Source organism: Branchiostoma lanceolatum, chromosome 11, assembly GCF_035083965.1.
Source record: "Branchiostoma lanceolatum isolate klBraLanc5 chromosome 11, klBraLanc5.hap2, whole genome shotgun sequence".
NCBI lineage: Eukaryota > Metazoa > Chordata > Leptocardii > Amphioxiformes > Branchiostomatidae > Branchiostoma > Branchiostoma lanceolatum.
Genome location: NC_089732.1, coordinates 2,885,488 through 2,903,382, shown reverse-complemented (window position 1 = coordinate 2,903,382; position 17,895 = coordinate 2,885,488). Strand labels below are relative to the sequence as shown.

The window sequence follows — 17,895 nt, the reverse complement described above, 5'->3', positions numbered from 1 at the left end:
TATTTGTATATCGTAAGGCAGCTTTATGATAACTAAAGCCAACTGAAGGTGTATGTAGTAGGATTGATTTTGCTAAGGACATATGTATCAGACGGTTGAGGATACATGCATTTTGATCAGTTCTACTATGATAGATTACTACTGGTTTAATATTGCATTCCCATCCTCTAACGTTCATGTGTGAATTTCGTAAAATATTGATTGCAGATTTCCAAGGTACCCCTGGTGTGTTACCCTCTCAAGTCAGGGAGACATTTGTGTCACCTCACAGAGGATGAACTGAACTGAACTGTCACCACGTTTGATACACACTTAAGACAAATTCGGTAATGTACTTGTCATTGATGTCTTGTTTTATACAATATACATCTGGCGAGCTTCTTGTTAGCTAGACAAATAAAAAATAGTTCTGCAAGTTTATGGAGTCATACTATCAACTTCATAAGAGATGTCTACCACATGTACAATTTTGTGACAATTTGCAATAACAAGACTAAAACAGATTCATACATTTACTGTGGACATATTCTACGTTATGTCACTTTTTTCGAGATAGGCCACTGGAGGACTCGTCATCTTGATTTCTCGTTTTTTTTTCTTCACCTTTCTCTGATTTGGAAGAAAATGTACCACTCTGGGCTCACATCAAATTCAGATCTCTTGGTACAAACAATTGATATTCATTGTTTTCTTATTGTCATTAAAGTGTTTTGAAATATTCATAACTTAAAGTTTAAAACATTGCTCTATAGATTTAGTCATGCATTTAATGATTCTACACAGTGAAAGTAGTATAATAGAACTTGGAAGGTTTGCCGCGGTCATGGTGGTGTCAAGAAGAATAGTTGAGGAGTAGTTGAAGTTAAGTTACACAGGCGATATTCCTTCTCTACACCTGCTTGGAGGTTTCTTTTGTCTTGCCGTCACGGTCAGCCATTCTGTGACAAAGCTGGGACAATATTGACAAAGCAACAAGTCATTTGCGATACAAAAGTCACTGAAGCATAAATTTGCAAGATCTATCTACATGTAATTGCACAGTCTAGCTTTTTGGATCGACTTGTTACAGTCGTGTTACCTTCACTGCCAAAGCAACAAACATCATCACAAAGGAATTCAATAGACTCAAATAGCTCAGAGAGGAGAGAGGGCAGGGAACTAATAGCATAATGTTACAGACAACAACAAAAACAACAACAAGAGTCCGTAGGACACAATTCTCCGTGAAGTATTCAAAGTGTGTACGTTGTGGGTGAGGTGTTTATTATTTTCCTTTGCTAGTGACCTCCTCAGTTGTAAGATAACGTTAAATGTATGAAATGGATTTTGATGTATGGTGTGAAATCACAGACAATTACTATCCTGATTTATTTTGCTGTATTTGGCAATTAATTGTGTAGGGATGGGCCATTATACTGTTATGAAATGTTGTATTCTCGTTGATGAAACCGGAAAAGTCACGCGTTAAGCCTACCTCACCAGTACGTAGAGAAGAGGTAAATCGCAAGGTCTTGATAAAGAGTGTGACCTTCACAAATGCAGTAAACACCCAGTCCTTCGCTGGCACACCTTTGCTGACACAGTAAGGTGAACTCGGTTGTGGTGAGGTGAACAGGCGAGGCTCAGCAGTGCATGGCCCATAGCTCATCTAGGGTTTCCACCATACTTGTTCGTTCAATCATTCTGACAACATCTTTTATATAAGATTTGGGTTTTTAGAAGTCACTCACCAAATCAAGAGTAACTGTTGTTGTGCTTGCTAATACCTGTCACGACGCACCATATGTCTGTGTACCTTAGGTTTTTAGCAGTCACTCATCAAATGAGCCATGAAATCTCACAAATACTTATAATTATACAAATATTTAACAATGTTTCTAACCCATTAGTAAAAACTTATAAAAAAAACACAACAATTGCAATGAAAAGTTAAGAAGGGGATGAGCGACGATGTTGTTGTTAACTGTACATGTCGAGTCAGTTACTCTCCAAGCCTTGAAGGGGCTAGCGATAAAACAACGGCATATGATAAAACAGTGACGATCTGCCCCATCAACCTCTGCTTGGAGAGTAGAGTCAGTGACAACAGCCGATATTCGACCTCCAGACCGTTGTGCCCAGTCAGGCAGAGTTACGTACCGCTGGAAACGTACACCGCTTTGATACACCTGCAGGACTTGTCAAGGTCGTCCATTAACAAAAGGACGCATTACTTTCAACGTGGAGGCCCAAAATCAATGTTCACCCAAAACTGCTTTACATTTTTCAGCAATGTTTAGTATTCAATATAGTTTCAAAGCAGATTACGGGCGATGTGAAATAGAAAACCTGCAACCATCGAAACGCTTTCGTCACTTTTTTTTTTCCTGCACTACCACCTGTCGCGGAAGAACTAGGGTGTGCACCGTAAACTAGACCCCCCCCACTTGACCTTGTTGAAAAGCGGCCATGACGGCCTAATAAGCCATCGAGAATAGATGGCTTGATTTGAGTAGAGTTCCTCGCCCCCTAAGAATGCCCGAAGAGGAGCGGAGCCCGTTTTTGATGGAACATTCGCCCCTGCGTCGCTCCCGTCTCCCGGTGTGGGTCTGCCGGTTGGTGGCGGTGTTGGTCGCCCTGTTATGCGGGGCTAGCGTGCTGACAGGGGTCGTGTTTGTGAGTAGCGCTCAGAGAGAATTGGCTCGCGTTAGGCAGGAGATGTCAGCTCTGCAAACCCAAAATGCTGCACTTAGTGAGAGGCTGACTAAGGTGGAAAACGTGCTCGATTTTAGCATGGACGGCGGGCAGGGCAAGGCGGGCGGTGATTCAGAGGTGTGTAAAATAAGTGTCTGGATTTATGCAGGTGATGAAAATATCATGTGGACAAATGAAATATTCGATGTGTAAGAAACACTAAGTCCCTTTATGCAATATAAACAGGTGTTTGTGCATCTCTCAGCGATATGAAATGAAATGGAACGAAATGGATCTATAGAAAGTGCGAAATGGAACGAAATGGATCTATAGAAAGTGCGAAATGGAACGACATGTGAAGCAAAGTGAAAAGAATTCAATGGAAATGTAAGAAAACGTGGAAGGATCAAAATACAAAAGTGGGTGTTAAATGAATATATAACAGGCTTAATCTTTAGAACGTCACCCAGAACGGAGCAAGATTAGTTTTTTGCAGCAATGTTGTTCTGTTTGCGTGGCAGAATGAAAGATCCGTGATTGTTACTGATGACTTTGGAAAGACTAATGAATTGCTATGTATAGCACGAAATACAAGGAAAGGGAACTGGAGACTGGGGAGATTAAATTAGCATATGACCTTCTTTGTTATAAATTCTGATGATGATAATAAACTACCAGTATTCAATCAGCCCGGCTTGTTTTGCCTTCAGGGCGCAGAGGTCGCCGACAGGATCAACCGTGACACGCGAAAGGTCAGGAGACTTCCAACCCCCGGACTGTTTGGCAGTACGTGATTTCTGTTGTTGTTGTTGTTGTTCTTGTATGTAACATTATGCTAGCTGCCTGCCCTCTCTCCTCTCTGAGCTATTTGAGTCTATCAAATTCCTTTGTGATGATGTTTGTTGCTTTGGCAGTGAAGGTAACAAGACTGTAACAAGTCGATCCAAAAAGCTAGACTGTGTAATTAGATAGATTTTGTAAATTTATGCTTCAGTGACTTTTGTATCGCAAATGACTTCTTGCTTTGTCAATATTGTCCCAGCTTTGTCACAGAATGGCTGACCGTGACGGCAAGACAAAGGAAACCTCCAAGCAGGTGTTGGGAAGTAATATCGCCTGTGCAACATGATGTCAACTACTTCTCAACTATTCTTCTTGACACCGCTATGACCGCGGCAAATCTTCCAAGTTTTATACTACTTTCACTGTGTAGAATCATTAAATGCATGACTAAATCTATAGGGCATTGTTTTAAACTTTAAGCTATGAATATTTCAAAACACTAATGACAATAAGAAAACAATGAATATCCATTGTTGGTACTAAGAGATCTGAAAGAAAAGGTGAATTGATGAAAAAAAAAACGAGAAATTCAGATGACGTGGCCTCCAGTGGCCTATCTCGAAAAAAAGTGACATAACGTAGAATATGTCCTTAGTTAATGTATAAATCTGTTTTGGTCTTATTATTGTCACAAAATTGTTATTGGTAGACATCTCTTTGAAGTTGATAGTATGACTCTATCAACTTGCAGTACTAATTTTGTATTTGTCTAGCTAACAACAGGCTCGCCAGATGTATCTTTTATAAAACAAGACATCAATGACAAGTACATTACCGACTTTGTCTTGAGTGTGTATCAAAAGTGTTAACAGTTCAGTTCAGTTCATCCTCTGTGAGGTGACACAAATTTCTCCATAAGTCCCTGGTATGACAGGGTAACACACAAGGGGTACCTTGGAAATCTGCAATGAATATCTTACGAAATTCACACATGAACGTTAGGGGATGGGAATGTAATATCAAACCAGTAGTAACCTATCATAGTAGATCTGATCAAAATGCATGTATCCTCAACCGTCTGATACATATATCCGTATGAAAATCAATCCTACTACATACACCTTCAGTTGTCTTTAGTTATTACAAAGCTGCCTTACGATGTACAAATATCACAGCATAGTCTGATAACACCAGCCTAGCTAAGTTAATTTACCAAAGCCCCCACACTGGGCTAGCACCTTGGCTATGATATTACTTCATGCGAAAGAAAAAAGACAAACACACACTATGAATTAATACATAAGTAGGATGCTATCATGGCTTGTTTCAGACCTACACCACTGTTTCAAGCTACTACTTCAGGATTCCAACACATTTGTATGTGGTAAAACAACATCACATTTGTTCTCAGTGAATATTGCTTTTATCTTTACCAAGCCCAAGTCAATCTTTACTGCTTTGTCAACAATGTTACATCAGTTACATATGTCTGAAACCAGCCTTACATCCCCAATGTTGTGAAAAGATGTAAGAAAGTTATGTTCAATATTGAAGTTGTGCCTATTGGTGTGACTGACGGGGATATGATCATAGTAGTGATAAAACAGCTTCCTGTTGCGCACGTCCGTGAAGCAACTTACCTTATTTAGATGTAGACTGCTGTTACAAAATAGACTGTCTACTAGTAGTCTAAGATACCATAGATATGGAACAAAACGCCCAAGTCTCTATTTCTGAATGTTTTGTTGTATACAATACAAGGTAGTGACGAAATTTGATGCACAATAACCTGATTACATCTGTATTGTCCACCATATGGGATTTGAGCAATGATGTAATTGAATTGCATAAAGTATGAGTACTCAATCATTAGTAATACTACTTACGTTTAATACCGTAAAATGTTCTTTATATAAGTAAACAGGGCTTTGTGTGATTTGACAAGAAATCATGGAAGCAACATTAGTGAATTTTGTGAAATACGCTTGTCAGAAACACGTTGCCATGGCAACAACAAATTTTCAACAAATTTCATTACCACCCGCAATCTGAAAGTAAGTGTTAAGAGAAGACGTATCGGTATATATTACATGTTCTTCATGTAAGAATCAATGTAAGAGACATGCCCGTATGGAAGATGTGATTTTTGTTTTGTTTTTTGAGAACAGGAGAAATTAATGCGCCCGCGGATGTCATCCATAAAATTAATTTGGTGTGGCCTAAGGCAAAAGCTTGCATACTATTATTATTGTTCTCATTCTCTTCACGTAATGTCATACGTGATAATGTCTCTAACTTGATTCAAGAAAGTTTGGATTTTACTGTGCAAAGTTCTTCGCAATGTTATGATATTGTGATTTTGGAATTGTATCAAGATTGTATGTTGAAACATTTTTGTACTAAGAACGGAATTCGGATTATGTTGTAACATAATCCGCGAGCTTCTTACTGAATAAAATCATCATCATCATCATCATCATCATCATCATCATCAACATCATCATCATCAATCATCATCATACTGACCATGGTAGATGTTAGGACTATTACTATCGAAATGTTTAAGTACATATGGTTTGTTACGGACAATGTAACCTACAAGGTGTGAACATCTCGCTTATCTAGTTCCATGAGTTTGGTATCCTCATAATTGAAAAGAAACACACGCATTTTCCAAGAACACCCGGAGTGCACTCAGCTGAAGTCCGACTCAGCGGGGTTGACTCAGGACTGTGAACAGAAATTTAGGGTACTCAGTTGCCACGTTTCCCAGACTCGGCTTGAGTGACCTCGAAACCATGCTCGCGCCCCTCAGTTGGGGGGATGGGGGTGAGTGGTGATGGTAGATGGGGGTCTGAGGTCTGTGCAAGTCGGACTCAAGTCGCGTGTAAATCCACGGAGTCGACTCCGAGTCTACTATCGGTGAATTATGCAATGCTCAGGTCAAGGTTCATATGAAAATCAGTGATGGCACTTGGCGCAAGTTTGCAAATTCGTTTCTTACTCTTTACGCCGTAATTTTTCGGTATTTGTTATCTCCATGAAAAATGGAGATATAGCTTTGGGTGTGTCTGTGTGTCTGTCTGTCTGTCTCTGTGTTTCCGGAATACTTTAGTCAGCATAACTCAATAACCTCTTGATGGATTACGAGTATATTTGGTATGTGCACGGGTGTTGTGAAGCCGAATTTCAAGGTCGATTTGGGGCCCCCTGGTATGTGACATTAGTAATGCAGCAGAACTTCCATTTTTGTATCTTTTGACTTGGACGTACTATGGTCTTGATTTTTTAGTGGCATATAGCTTGTGATGTAATAAAGAAGCGGTGTACGTTTGGGCCTCCTAGCAGTTTGCTCTGGAACTGCCGGTTGTGTTGTTGAGACAATCTTCTAAGGAGAATAACTGAACAAAGAAACGACAGAATTTAGTATGCAGGTAGCTTAGACAGCGATGTACATAATGAAACAAATGATGCTAATTGGAACTTAATTTACATAATTCATAGGTAAAATCTATATTTTCAGTGTTTTCCATAATTTGACTCAAATACATGTAACATATGTAGTTTATGGCAAGTGGAGCACATGACTTCCTAATTTACTTAATTAATGCAAAAGTGCCATAATTCATCTAAGTGGTAAATGATAAACAAACAAGCAAACAAAAACAATTCCAACAAATATACACTATGTCTCATGTTTACACCTATGCTACTGGACGCTGAGGGAAAATGGCCCACAAAAGTTTTTTATGTATGTAAGTAATGTATGAATTAGTGCTTTCGATACCAAGAAGTTTCTTTGAACAAATTGTTGCCCTCTAGACGTCCTTCAGTCAGAATGACACTTGCCTATAACGAGTCTGATGATTCCTTGATTATGGAAGCCCTGAAACATGGCGTACTCCTCCTCCATCTTGTGATTGGGGCTGTAGCCTCCTTGATCATAGTAGTGGTAGGAGACGTTCCTGTTGTTGTAGGTGGGTAGGGGGTAGTAACCGTACATGGAGATCTGGTCGCAGAAAGTCGAGGCCAGGGCGAAGGTGTTCATGCCTGTTGACGGGAGTCTCCAACGTTTCCCAGCAAGTTTGCGGTACAAACTGGAAGAGAATGTCACGACGAACAGTCAGTTATTTCATTTGAAACTAGAGTTCTACGACCTCATACCTTCGCCAAATGATTCTAACCTTTTCGACTGATGTATTATGAGCGTTTCTCACTGATTATTCAAATAACGTCATTGCATGAATTATATCTTCTCCATCCAAATAACAAACAATTCTATTCTAGACATTTTTTATCCATTGTGCCAGTTGGGTGATAACAAAAAAATCATTTCCAGGTCTCATCAAGACCTGCCCATCTCATCAAGACCTGCCCACATAACAAAATATCAATACAATCCATCCGGGCCTTCTCGAGCTATGCTGTTCATCCACACACACAGATACATACACATATGCAAACGATACCCAAAACATTAGGCCGAGTGCATTGCAGAAGTTTGACTTTTACTGACACTTTAGCTAGTGACACTGAATCAAATATGGGCACTGAAAAAAATAATGCTTGATAGGGCAATGTGGAGTGAAATATGTACCTCTTGTTTGGTCCCGGCTGATACAGTATTCCGCTATCAATTCACAATTATACCTAAAACATGACACTCCATGCAATGGACTAGACGGCAAATATTTACCTTCGCCGAGAAGGTTATGCATGGGGTAGCGTTTGTGTGTATGTATGTATGTATGTGTGTAAAAGACCAGCATAACTCAAGGAGGCCTGGATGGATTGTCTTGATATTTTGTAGGTGGGTAGGTCTTGATGAGACCTGAAAATGATAATATTTTGGGGCCTTGTTATGGTACTGCAGCGGAACTTCCTGTTTGGATATCTCATGTTCTGGACATACCATGGAACTGATTTTTTTGTGGTAGATAGCTCTTTCAACAGAAAGTAAGTGGTATAGGTTTGGGCCCCCAAGAAGGGCTTGATGGATGGTCATGATTTTTGGTAAGTAGATAGCTTGAGTGATGCTTTGTATGATTAGACGATGATTATGCAAATAAGATGCTGGTTTGCATAATTATGAGGCAATTTAAAAAAACCCGCTGTGTTCCATGATATGACTACTCAAATATGTGACATTTGTAACTGAGTAATAGAGGAATGTTGATAGATAGAAAATATGCAAATGTAGGCCTACTTTGCATAATCAATGAGAAACTGCTTTAATACATACTGGTAAATGACGGCAATTTTATACTTGTGGCATCAAATGTGTAAAAATCACTCAGGCTGTCTAAAGTCATGGCGATCCGTCAACACCTTCTTCTGTATCCAACTCTGAAACAAAATTGGCTCATGCAGTTAGCTAGCTCGGGGGCCCCAAACCTACACGACTCCCTTCAAAGAGAGTAATAGAAGGTAATAGAAGACAAGCAAGGGTTGGGGTGTATGGTTAGGTAGTAAGTTTTCAAATTGAGCCTTTTTCGCGTGGAACCATGATACATACCATCGTCATCAATACCAGATATCCAGCAAACACTATGCGCATCTTGGAATGATAACTGGCCGTGAAAGACAATAGTGGCAATATCTATCATAACACAAGACACATTCCATTTTTGTTTCAATTGACTTACCCTTTGTTGCTCATTGCAGACTGGTGCGAGAACGCCAGTGTAACGGGGATTTTGTTGTCTCGAATGACTCGATCTATGGCCCTGAGTTTACTCTGTCCAGAGGAGCCCACAGTGGAGAGGGAATAACTGAATATCATCCCTGGTGACTCCCTCAGTCGGGTAAGGGTAGCCCTTCTTCTTTCTTCTTCTTCTTCTTTGTCTCTTATCGCGGACCTATTCTTTGCTGCAACGCAGACCGCCTTCAGTTTTCTTGCGTTTAAGTCAGTGCAGACCGCCCCCGACTTTCTTGCGTTTAAGTCAGTCCAGACCGCCCCCGACTTTGTTGCTTCTAAGCTTAAGTCAGTGCAGAACGCCCCCAGTTTTGTTGCTTCTAAGTTTAAGTCAGCGCAGACCGCCTGCACTTTCGTAAGGTTTATTGTTGTGAGGTTGGTCTTCCTCCCCACATCCTTCGCGTACGGAACCGTTGGCGGGAGGTTGTTCCGAATGACGAACTCGTGAGCGTCTATCTCCGCACCACAGCCGCTGTCCAGCAGTATTCCCCCGTTTCCTACAACTGCGCATGTCCGGTAGTGTTTGACGCGTGTGTGCGTGACGTCACAGGGCTCCCCTGTTGAGTTGAGAAGTGTGAAGCTTGCCGGGTTGCACTTCTTCAAAAAGACGTCGATGTCTTTGAAATCAATGATGTTCCGTTTGGGGCCAAAATGCTCTCGCGTGATGTTTCTGTGTGCATGTGGAAAGAGTATTGCTCTAGACAATGCTGATACATGTACTGTCACAGGTTAGCTATTGGTCCCGTATCTGTATTAGCGTTAAACACAAATAAGGTTGCAAAAAAGTCAAGGTCTGTTCCTAACTAGTTTGAACAGAGTAAAATGGAGTACATTCTTGAACAAGGTCACATTCTTTACTGAACATCTATTGTGAACAACAAGTTGAAAGGCATAATATTGATTGCAATCATGTATAAAGTAGAGTAGATTTATTCCTCAAGCTAACCGACATCTTCCACACCGCAGTCGTCCCTCAGTAAGACATCTGGAGCCGCATAGTTCAGCCTGTTACCACTGACATTGTCATTGACAGGCTGAATAAAAGTTCTAAACAGGAACAAGAGTCCGTAGGACACAATTCTCCGTGAAGTATTTATAGTATGTACAAGTATTGACCCACACAAATTGCATCTCTTCTCAGTCCAAGTAGTGTTTTAGAGCAAGTAAAGAAAAAGTGTTTGTTTGTATTTTTCTTTCAATACAGGAGTGGTCAACCTGGAAAAGTCACAAAGTTAGATCTAGATGGCCCCTTTTCAATTATCAACGAATCATTCAGCCTTACAACTAAGATGTATCAGAAATCACAAATATGCAGTAAATCCTCTTTCCACAATTTATTGCAGGCCGGCCTGATCTATAGCTATCAAGCTATTTGCAATAAAAAAAAGGCTCATTTATATTATCGTAACATTTCACGAAGGTCAAAGGTCACCGGATCTAACCACCCGGAAGTGACACTGGCGCGCGCACTTTTCTGAGAGATATTTCTCAACAATCTGTCATCCCCTGCGTAAACTTTTTACATTGTCACAGCCTCCGTATTATAAACTACAAGTGTGGTAAGTTTGAAGGTCCAGAGATTTGCCATTTTCACACTGTGCGTAAAAATGTATCGTCCGTCCCGTGCGCACATACTGTATGCGAGTTGCGAGGGACACGGCATACTTAATACACAGACTGGAGCTCACTCGGCACATGTTCGCAGCTAAAACTCACAATTCCCGTTGCCGCATTGGTATGTAACTTGGTATATCGTTTGCTAGGTTGCGTGTGGTGATGCACGTTGTCTATTTTTCAATGTAACAGTGACTATACGATCACAGCAAGTAAGGAAGATTTATACCCCGTATCTGCCTGAAGTATTCCAGTCATGCATAACGGATTATAACATGGTCCCTATGGCAGGGCAGTGGGACATAGCATTAATTATAGGGGTGCAATTACGATATTGGATTGACGTTTAAAGTAGTTATGGTGTAACAAAGCTATTGTGCATCACCACGCCGAACCAGGCAAACGATATGCCAAGTTACACACCAATGCGACAACGGGATCGTGAGTTATAGCTGCGAACGCGCAAACAAATGCAATCCCAATACTCCCAGAAGGAGGTCATCCTCCTTCCCGGAGTAACTATGCGGCTACAGAGTCTTCGCTGTGGGACGACTGCTGTGTGAAAGATGTCGGTTAGCTTGAGGAGTGAATCCACTCTACTTTGTATTGATGGCAATCTTGGTTATATATTTGTACATGTTAACATCATAGTATTCACTTTTTTGCATCTATTGTTGTAGAATACATTGATTTTACGAAAGTCCGGGGACTCCCTTTACTTTCATGTTGTTGTCATAAATTAAGTTAGCTATAATGGTAACTTACCGAATTTGGTGGATTCGTTCCATGTTGAAATGGTCCAGTATGCTGTCTGTGGTTTCAGGGAGACCGGACGTTGGTGCGAACCGGCTTGTCAGAGGCCCTGATGTGTGGTCGGACCAGAGAGCTACCATATGTATGGTTTGAAAATGAAACTTGCTTGTCCATCCGTCGATCAGAAGGAACACCAGTAGCAAAGTCGTGACAACCAACACCATGGACATAACTAATTGCCTGATCGTGATCATGGCTGTTCACTGACAGTCTGAGAGGGAACAAGAAGCGTAGTATCGTATGTGAGCCGTGTAGCTTGTTAATGAGATATAATATTTGGTTTCAATCTATTCATGGGGCCGATAAAGGGCAATCTATGATCCACCTAAACACGAACCTTCTAAGCCCTGTTATTTTTTTAGGCCGGATCCTTTGGGACTCTACACGCGGACTAAGTCAGGCATGAGACCTTAACTAGACATGTTTAGCTGTCACGTTGGTGCAAGTTTTAGGACATTGGAATACTGTTAAGTGTACTTTGAAGCCTGTTTTTGTTCCTTGTTTTGCACACGATGTTATGGCCGTCTGTTCAGCTGCTCCCTCCCCTGAATTGCAATCTGGAGCTGTAGCTCTACGGTGCTGGTGAGGTCAAGGCGCCATTGCAGCACAACAACATGGACACCTGATCTGAGGTCACTCCAGGTGTCATGGCGAACACAATACTCCCTGATACGCACCGTTTTGAGTATCAAGACATTTGAAAACAGAGCAGGCCGAGTGATATTATCCAGTTATACATGTAGCTACACCGCTACCAACAACTTCCCATGGCCCAACAAAATTGGATAATGAGATGCCAGGAATTCCTTTGATAGTGAAACAGGTCCATCCTTTATCATTGCCCTATAAATGTGTGTCGTATGTGTATGTATGTGTGTAGATTAGCAGCACAAGAACTCTAGAAGGCCTGAATGAATTGTATTCATATTTGGTATGTGGGTAGGTCTTGATGCTACCTCCAAATGATTAGATATTGGCCCCCCTAGCAACTTTCTAAGTGTGTGTGTGTGTGTGTGTGTGTGTGTGTGTATGTGTGTGTGTGTGTGTATGTGTGTAAAGAAGCAGAATAATTAGCAGAATAATTGGAGAAGGCCTGGATGGATTGCACACTTTGAAACATGAAATGAATAGACTGAACTTGACGACGTCGACTAAACTTTAACATTTTAGTGGAAGGCTCGAGAATGCGGTTTAGAATACCACCCGATTCTAGCCGAAACTTCTCCTCTATGATGTATGAAGAATACGCAACAAGCTATACATTTCCGTGTGACATTTCTCCAACCACCGCTGAGCGTCAAAGGCAGGTGTCTTGTTTGTACCGTGAACCGGTGAAGCGAGACGCACAATGGCGGTCAAATCCGCCACCCCCTCCCTTACTTTTCCCAAGCGGTGCTTTTCCACAGACAAGTACTGCTCGCAGCTTTTTTCATGAAGGTTTTGTTGGAAATTTGTGATGTAATCTCCATGATGTAACAATTCCAACTTACCTGAACGTAGTGCAGACTTAAACCACACGGACTTGATAGCGTGTGTAGCGTGGAGCAGACGGCAGTCAACACCAAAGACAGTAAAGTGATCCCTGCTCTGACGTATGAAGTTACTATGGGGTATACCTTTGGAGACTGACTGTTATTGAAATGTTGTATACTCGTTGATGAAACAGGAAAAGTCACACGTTAACCCTACCTCGCCAGGACGAAGAGAAGAGGTAAATCACAAGGGCTTGATAAAGAGTGTGACCTTCACAAATGTAGTCAACACCCAGTCCTTTGCTGGCACACCTTTACTGACACCGTGAACTCGGTATGTGGCGAGGTGAACCGTTAAGGTGAGGCTCAGCAGTGCATGACCCATAGCTAATCTCGGGTTTCCGCCATCCTTGTTCGTTCAATCAGTCTAACAACATCTTTTAAATAAGACTTGGGTTTTAAGAAGTCACTCATCAAATCAAGAGTAACTGGAGTGTTGCTGTGTTTGGTAATGCCTGTCACGGCGCACCATATGTCTGTGCATATAATCGCACCTCCCAAAATGTTTACCTAACCCGGCTTCAGCGACCATTCCCAGGATACATTATAGTCATAGTTAAGGTCAAACGAAAACGGCTATCAACTGCGCTCTCCCAGTTGAAACTATTCTCAAATGACTATTTTCTTAAAATTATTAATAAAGTACCTCTAAGCCATGAAATCTCACAAATACTTTCATATTATACAAATATCTAACGATGTCTCTAACCCACCAGTAAATATAAAAAAAAAACACTTTTCACATAACAATTGCAATGAAAAGTTAAGAAGGGGATGAGCGACGATGTTGTTGTTAACTGTACATGTCGAGTCAGTTACTCTCCAAGCCTTAAAGGGGCTAGCGATAAAACAACGGCATATGATAAAACAGTGACGATCTGCCGATCAACCTCTGCTTGGAGAGTAGAGTCAGTGACAACAGCCGATATTCGACCTCCAGACCGTTGTGCCCAGTCAGGCAGAGTTACGTACCGCTGGAAACGTACACCGCTTTGATACACCTGCAGGACTTGTCAAGGTCGTCCATTAACAAAAGGACGCATTACTTTCAACGTGGAGGCCCAAAATCAATGTTCACCCAAAACTGCTTTACATTTTTCAGCAATGTTTAGTATTCAATATAGTTTCAAAGCAGATTACGGGCGATGTGAAATAGAAAACCTGCAACCATCGAAACCCTTTCGTCACTTTTTTTTTTCCTGCACTACCACCTGTCGCGGAAGAACTAGGGTGTGCACCGTAAACTAGACCCCCCCCCACTTGACCTTGTTGAAAAGCGGCCATGACGGCCTAATAAGCCATCGAGAATAGATGGCTTGATTTGAGTAGAGTTCCTCGCCCCCTAAGAATGCCCGAAGAGGAGCGGAGCCCGTTTTTGATGGAACATTCGCCCCTGCGTCGCTCCCGTCTCCCGGTGTGGGTCTGCCGGTTGGTGGCGGTGTTGGTCGCCCTGTTGTGCGGGGCTAGCGTGCTGACAGGGGTCGTGTTTGTGAGTAGCGCTCAGAGAGAATTGGCTCGCGTTAGGCAGGAGATGTCAGCTCTGCAAACCCAAAATGCTGCACTTAGTGAGAGGCTGACTAAGGTGGAAAACGTGCTCGATTTTAGCATGGACGGCGGGCAGGGCAAGGCGGGCGGTGATTCAGAGGTGTGTAAAATAAGTGTCTGGATTTATGCAGGTGATGAAAATATCATGTGGACAAATGAAATATTCGATGTGTAAGAAACACTAAGTCCCTTTATGCAATATAAACAGGTGTTTGTGCATCTCTCAGCGATATGAAATGAAATGGAACGAAATGGATCTATAGAAAGTGCGAAATGGAACGACATGTGAAGCAAAGTGAAAAGAATTCAATGGAAATGTAAGGAAACGTGGAAGGATCAAAATACAAAAGTGGGTGTTAAATGAATATATAACAGGCTTAATTTCTAGAACGTCACCCAGAACGGAGCAAGATTAGTTTTTTACAGCAATGTTGTTCTGTTTGCGTGGCAGAATGAAAGATCCTTGATTGTTACTGATGACTTTGGAAAGACTAATGAATTGCTATGTCTAGCACGAAATACAAGGGAAGGGAACTGGAGACTGGAGAGATTAAAGTAGCTTATGACCTTCTTTGTTATAAATTCTGATGATGATAATAAACTACCAGTCTTCAATCAGCCCGGCTTGTTTTGCCTTCAGGGCGCAGAGGTCGCCGACAGGATCAACCGTGACACGCGAAAGGTCAGGAGACTTCCAACCCCCGGACTGTTTGGCAGTACGTGATTTCTGTTGTTGTTGTTGTTGTTGTTGTTGTTGTATGTAAGTATGCTAGCTGCCTGACCTCTCTCCTCTCTGAGCTATTTGAGTCTATCAAATTCCTTTGTGATGATGTTTGTTGCTTTGGCAGTGAAGGTAACAAGACTGTAACAAGTCGATCCAAAAAGCTAGACTGTGTAATTAGATAGATTTTGTAAATTTATGCTTCAGTGACTTTTGTATCGCAAATGACTTCTTGCTTTGTCAATATTGTCCCAGCTTTGTCACAGAATGGCTGACCGTGACGGCAAGACAAAGGAAACCTCCAAGCAGGTGTTGGGAAGTAATATCGCCTGTGCAACATGATGTCAACTACTTCTCAACTATTCTTCTTGACACCGCTATGACCGCGGCAAATCTTTTAAGTTTTATACTACTTTCACTGTGTAGAATCATTAAATGTATGACTAAATCTATAGGGCATTGTTTTAAACTTTAAGCTATGAATATTTCAAAACACTAATGACATTAAGAAAACAATGAATATCCATTGTTGGTACTAAGAGATCTGAAAGAAAAGGTGAATTGATGAAAAAAAAAACGAGAAATTCAGATGACGTGGCCTCCAGTGGCCTATCTCGAAAAAAAGTGACATAACGTAGAATATGTCCTTAGTTAATGTATAAATCTGTTTTGGTCTTATTATTGTCACAAAATTGTTATTGGTAGACATCTCTTTGAAGTTGATAGTATGACTCTATCAACTTGCAGTACTAATTTTGTATTTGTCTAGCTAACAACAGGCTCGCCAGGAGTGTCTTTTATAAAACAAGACATCAATGACAAGTACATTACCGACTTTGTCTTGAGTGTGTATCAAAAGTGTTAACAGTTCAGTTCAGTTCATCCTCTGTGAGGTGACACAAATTTCTCCATAAGTCCCTGGTATGACAGGGTAACACACAAGGGGTACCTTGGAAATCTGCAATGAATATCTTACGAAATTCACACATGAACGTTAGGGGATGGGATGTAATATTAAACCAGTAGTAATCTATCATAGTAGAACTGATCAAAATGCATGTATCCTCAACCGTCTGATACATATATCCGTATGAAAATCAATCCTACTACATACACCTTCAGTTGTCTTTAGTTATTACAAAGCTGCCTTACGATGTACAAATATCACAGCATAGTCTGATAACACCAGCCTAGCTAAGTTAATTTACCAAAGCCCCCACACTGGGCTAGCACCTTGGCTATGATATTACTTCATGCGAAAGAAAAAAGACAAACACACACTATGAATTAATACATAAGTAGGATGCTATCATGGCTTGTTTCAGACCTACACCACTGTTTCAAGCTACTACTTCAGGATTCCAACACATTTGTATGTGGTAAAACAACATCACATTTGTTCTCAGTGAATATCTTTACCAAGCCCAAGTCAATCTTTACTGCTTTGTCAACAATGTTACATCAGTTACATATGTCTGAAACCAGCCTTACATCCCCAATGTTGTGAAAAGATGTAAGAAAGTTATGTTCAATATTGAAGTTGTGCTTATTGGTGTGACTGACGGGGATATGATCATAGTAGTGATAAAACAGCGTCCTGTTGCGCACGTCCGTGAAGCAACTTACCTTATTTAGATGTAGACTGCTGTTACAAAATAGACTGTCTACTAGTAGTCTAAGATACCATAGATATGGAACAAAACGCCCAAGTCTCTATTTCTGAATGTTTTGTTGTATACAATACAAGGTAGTGACGAAATTTGATGCACAATAACCTGATTACATCTTAGGTAATAGTATTGTCCACCATATGGGATTTGAGCAATGATGTAATTGAATTGCATAAAGTATGAGTACTCAATCATTAGCAATACTACTTACGTTTAATACCGTAAAATGTTCTTTATATAAGTAAACAGGGCTTTGTGTGATTTGACAAGAAATCATGGAAGCAACATTAGTGAATTTTGTGAAATACGCTTGTCAGAAACACGTTGCCATGGCAACAACAAATTTTCAACAAATTTCATTACCACCCGCAATCTGAAAGTAAGTGTTAAGAGAAGACGTATCGGTATATATTACATGTTCTTCATGTAAGAATCAATGTAAGAAACATGCCCGTATGGAAGATGTGATTTTTGTTTTGTTTTTTGAGAACAGGAGAAATTAATGCGCCCGCGGATGTCATCCATAAAATTAATTTGGTGTGGCCTAAGGCAAAAGCTTGCATACTATTATTATTGTTCTCATTCTCTTCACGTAATGTCATACGTGATAATGTCTCTAACTTGATTCAAGAAAGTTTGGATTTTACTGTGCAAAGTTCTTCGCAATGTTATGATATTGTGATTTTGGAATTGTATCAAGATTGTATGTTGAAACATTTTTGTACTAAGAACGGAATTCGGATTATGTTGTAACATAATCCGCGAGCTTCTTACTGAATAAAATCATCATCATCAACATCATCATCATCAATCATCATCATACTGACCATGGTAGATGTTAGGACTATT

At 40.7% G+C, this 17,895-nt stretch overlaps 4 protein-coding genes across 6 annotated transcripts in view; 3 read left to right on the top strand and 1 right to left on the bottom strand.

Moving 5' to 3' along the window:
- The window catches only part of LOC136444515 (uncharacterized), a 10,879-nt gene extending 10,409 nt beyond the window's left edge, over window positions 1–470 (top strand). The window contains exon 8 of the mRNA XM_066442108.1: window positions 208–470. Coding sequence (XP_066298205.1) covers window positions 208–278 — 71 coding nt within the window. The 3' untranslated portion in view covers window positions 279–470. The remainder of the gene's footprint in view (window positions 1–207) is intronic.
- A 451-nt stretch (window positions 471–921) lies between these two features.
- On the top strand, window positions 922–4,285 carry LOC136444519 (uncharacterized). The gene is made up of 3 exons (XM_066442111.1): window positions 922–2,811; window positions 3,384–3,459; window positions 3,716–4,285. The coding sequence occupies exons 1-3, from the start codon at window positions 2,515–2,517 to the stop codon at window positions 3,733–3,735; spliced, it is 393 nt and encodes a 130-aa protein (XP_066298208.1). The 5' UTR covers window positions 922–2,514; the 3' UTR covers window positions 3,736–4,285.
- A 169-nt stretch (window positions 4,286–4,454) lies between these two features.
- LOC136444516 (CMP-N-acetylneuraminate-poly-alpha-2,8-sialyltransferase-like) lies at window positions 4,455–11,772 on the bottom strand. Its single transcript, XM_066442109.1, has 3 exons — window positions 11,531–11,772; window positions 9,102–9,821; window positions 4,455–7,553 (listed from the first exon to the last, which is right to left on the bottom strand). Exons 1-3 carry the CDS (start codon window positions 11,770–11,772, stop codon window positions 7,286–7,288), a joined length of 1,230 nt encoding a protein of 409 aa, XP_066298206.1. The 3' UTR covers window positions 4,455–7,285.
- A 1,409-nt stretch (window positions 11,773–13,181) lies between these two features.
- LOC136444517 (uncharacterized) lies at window positions 13,182–17,847 on the top strand. 3 transcript variants are annotated; one of them, XR_010757278.1, is made up of 3 exons: window positions 13,182–13,289; window positions 15,296–15,371; window positions 15,632–17,847. XR_010757278.1 is itself a non-coding variant. In XM_066442110.1 (3 exons), the coding sequence occupies exons 1-3, from the start codon at window positions 14,459–14,461 to the stop codon at window positions 15,649–15,651; spliced, it is 393 nt and encodes a 130-aa protein (XP_066298207.1). In that variant the 5' UTR covers window positions 13,705–14,458; the 3' UTR covers window positions 15,652–17,847. The 3 variants fall into 3 exon arrangements, 1 of the variants encoding a protein (XP_066298207.1); XR_010757277.1 differs by lacking the exon at window positions 13,182–13,289 and adding an exon at window positions 13,303–13,409; XM_066442110.1 differs by lacking the exon at window positions 13,182–13,289 and adding an exon at window positions 13,705–14,755.
- The last annotated feature ends 48 nt before the right edge of the window (window positions 17,848–17,895 follow it).

Bases quoted from the DNA above. Each gene is read 5' to 3' on its own strand.
- LOC136444519 (XM_066442111.1), top strand. From the start codon at position 2,515: ATGCCCGAAGAGGAGCGGAGCCCGTTTTTGATGGAACATTCGCCCCTG. The intron at 2,812-3,383 runs GTGTGTAAAATA...TTTTGCCTTCAG, and splicing joins AGGCGGGCGGTGATTCAGAG to GGCGCAGAGGTCGCCGACAG. The intron at 3,460-3,715 runs GTACGTGATTTC...ATATTGTCCCAG, and splicing joins AACCCCCGGACTGTTTGGCA to CTTTGTCACAGAATGGCTGA.
- LOC136444516 (XM_066442109.1), bottom strand. From the start codon at position 11,772: ATGATCACGATCAGGCAATTAGTTATGTCCATGGTGTTGGTTGTCACG. The intron at 9,822-11,530 runs GTAAGTTACCAT...ACATGCACACAG, and splicing joins GAACGAATCCACCAAATTCG to AAACATCACGCGAGAGCATT. The intron at 7,554-9,101 runs GTAAGTCAATTG...ATTCTCTTCCAG, and splicing joins TCTGCAATGAGCAACAAAGG to TTTGTACCGCAAACTTGCTG.
- LOC136444517 (XM_066442110.1), top strand. From the start codon at position 14,459: ATGCCCGAAGAGGAGCGGAGCCCGTTTTTGATGGAACATTCGCCCCTG. The intron at 14,756-15,295 runs GTGTGTAAAATA...TTTTGCCTTCAG, and splicing joins AGGCGGGCGGTGATTCAGAG to GGCGCAGAGGTCGCCGACAG. The intron at 15,372-15,631 runs GTACGTGATTTC...ATATTGTCCCAG, and splicing joins AACCCCCGGACTGTTTGGCA to CTTTGTCACAGAATGGCTGA.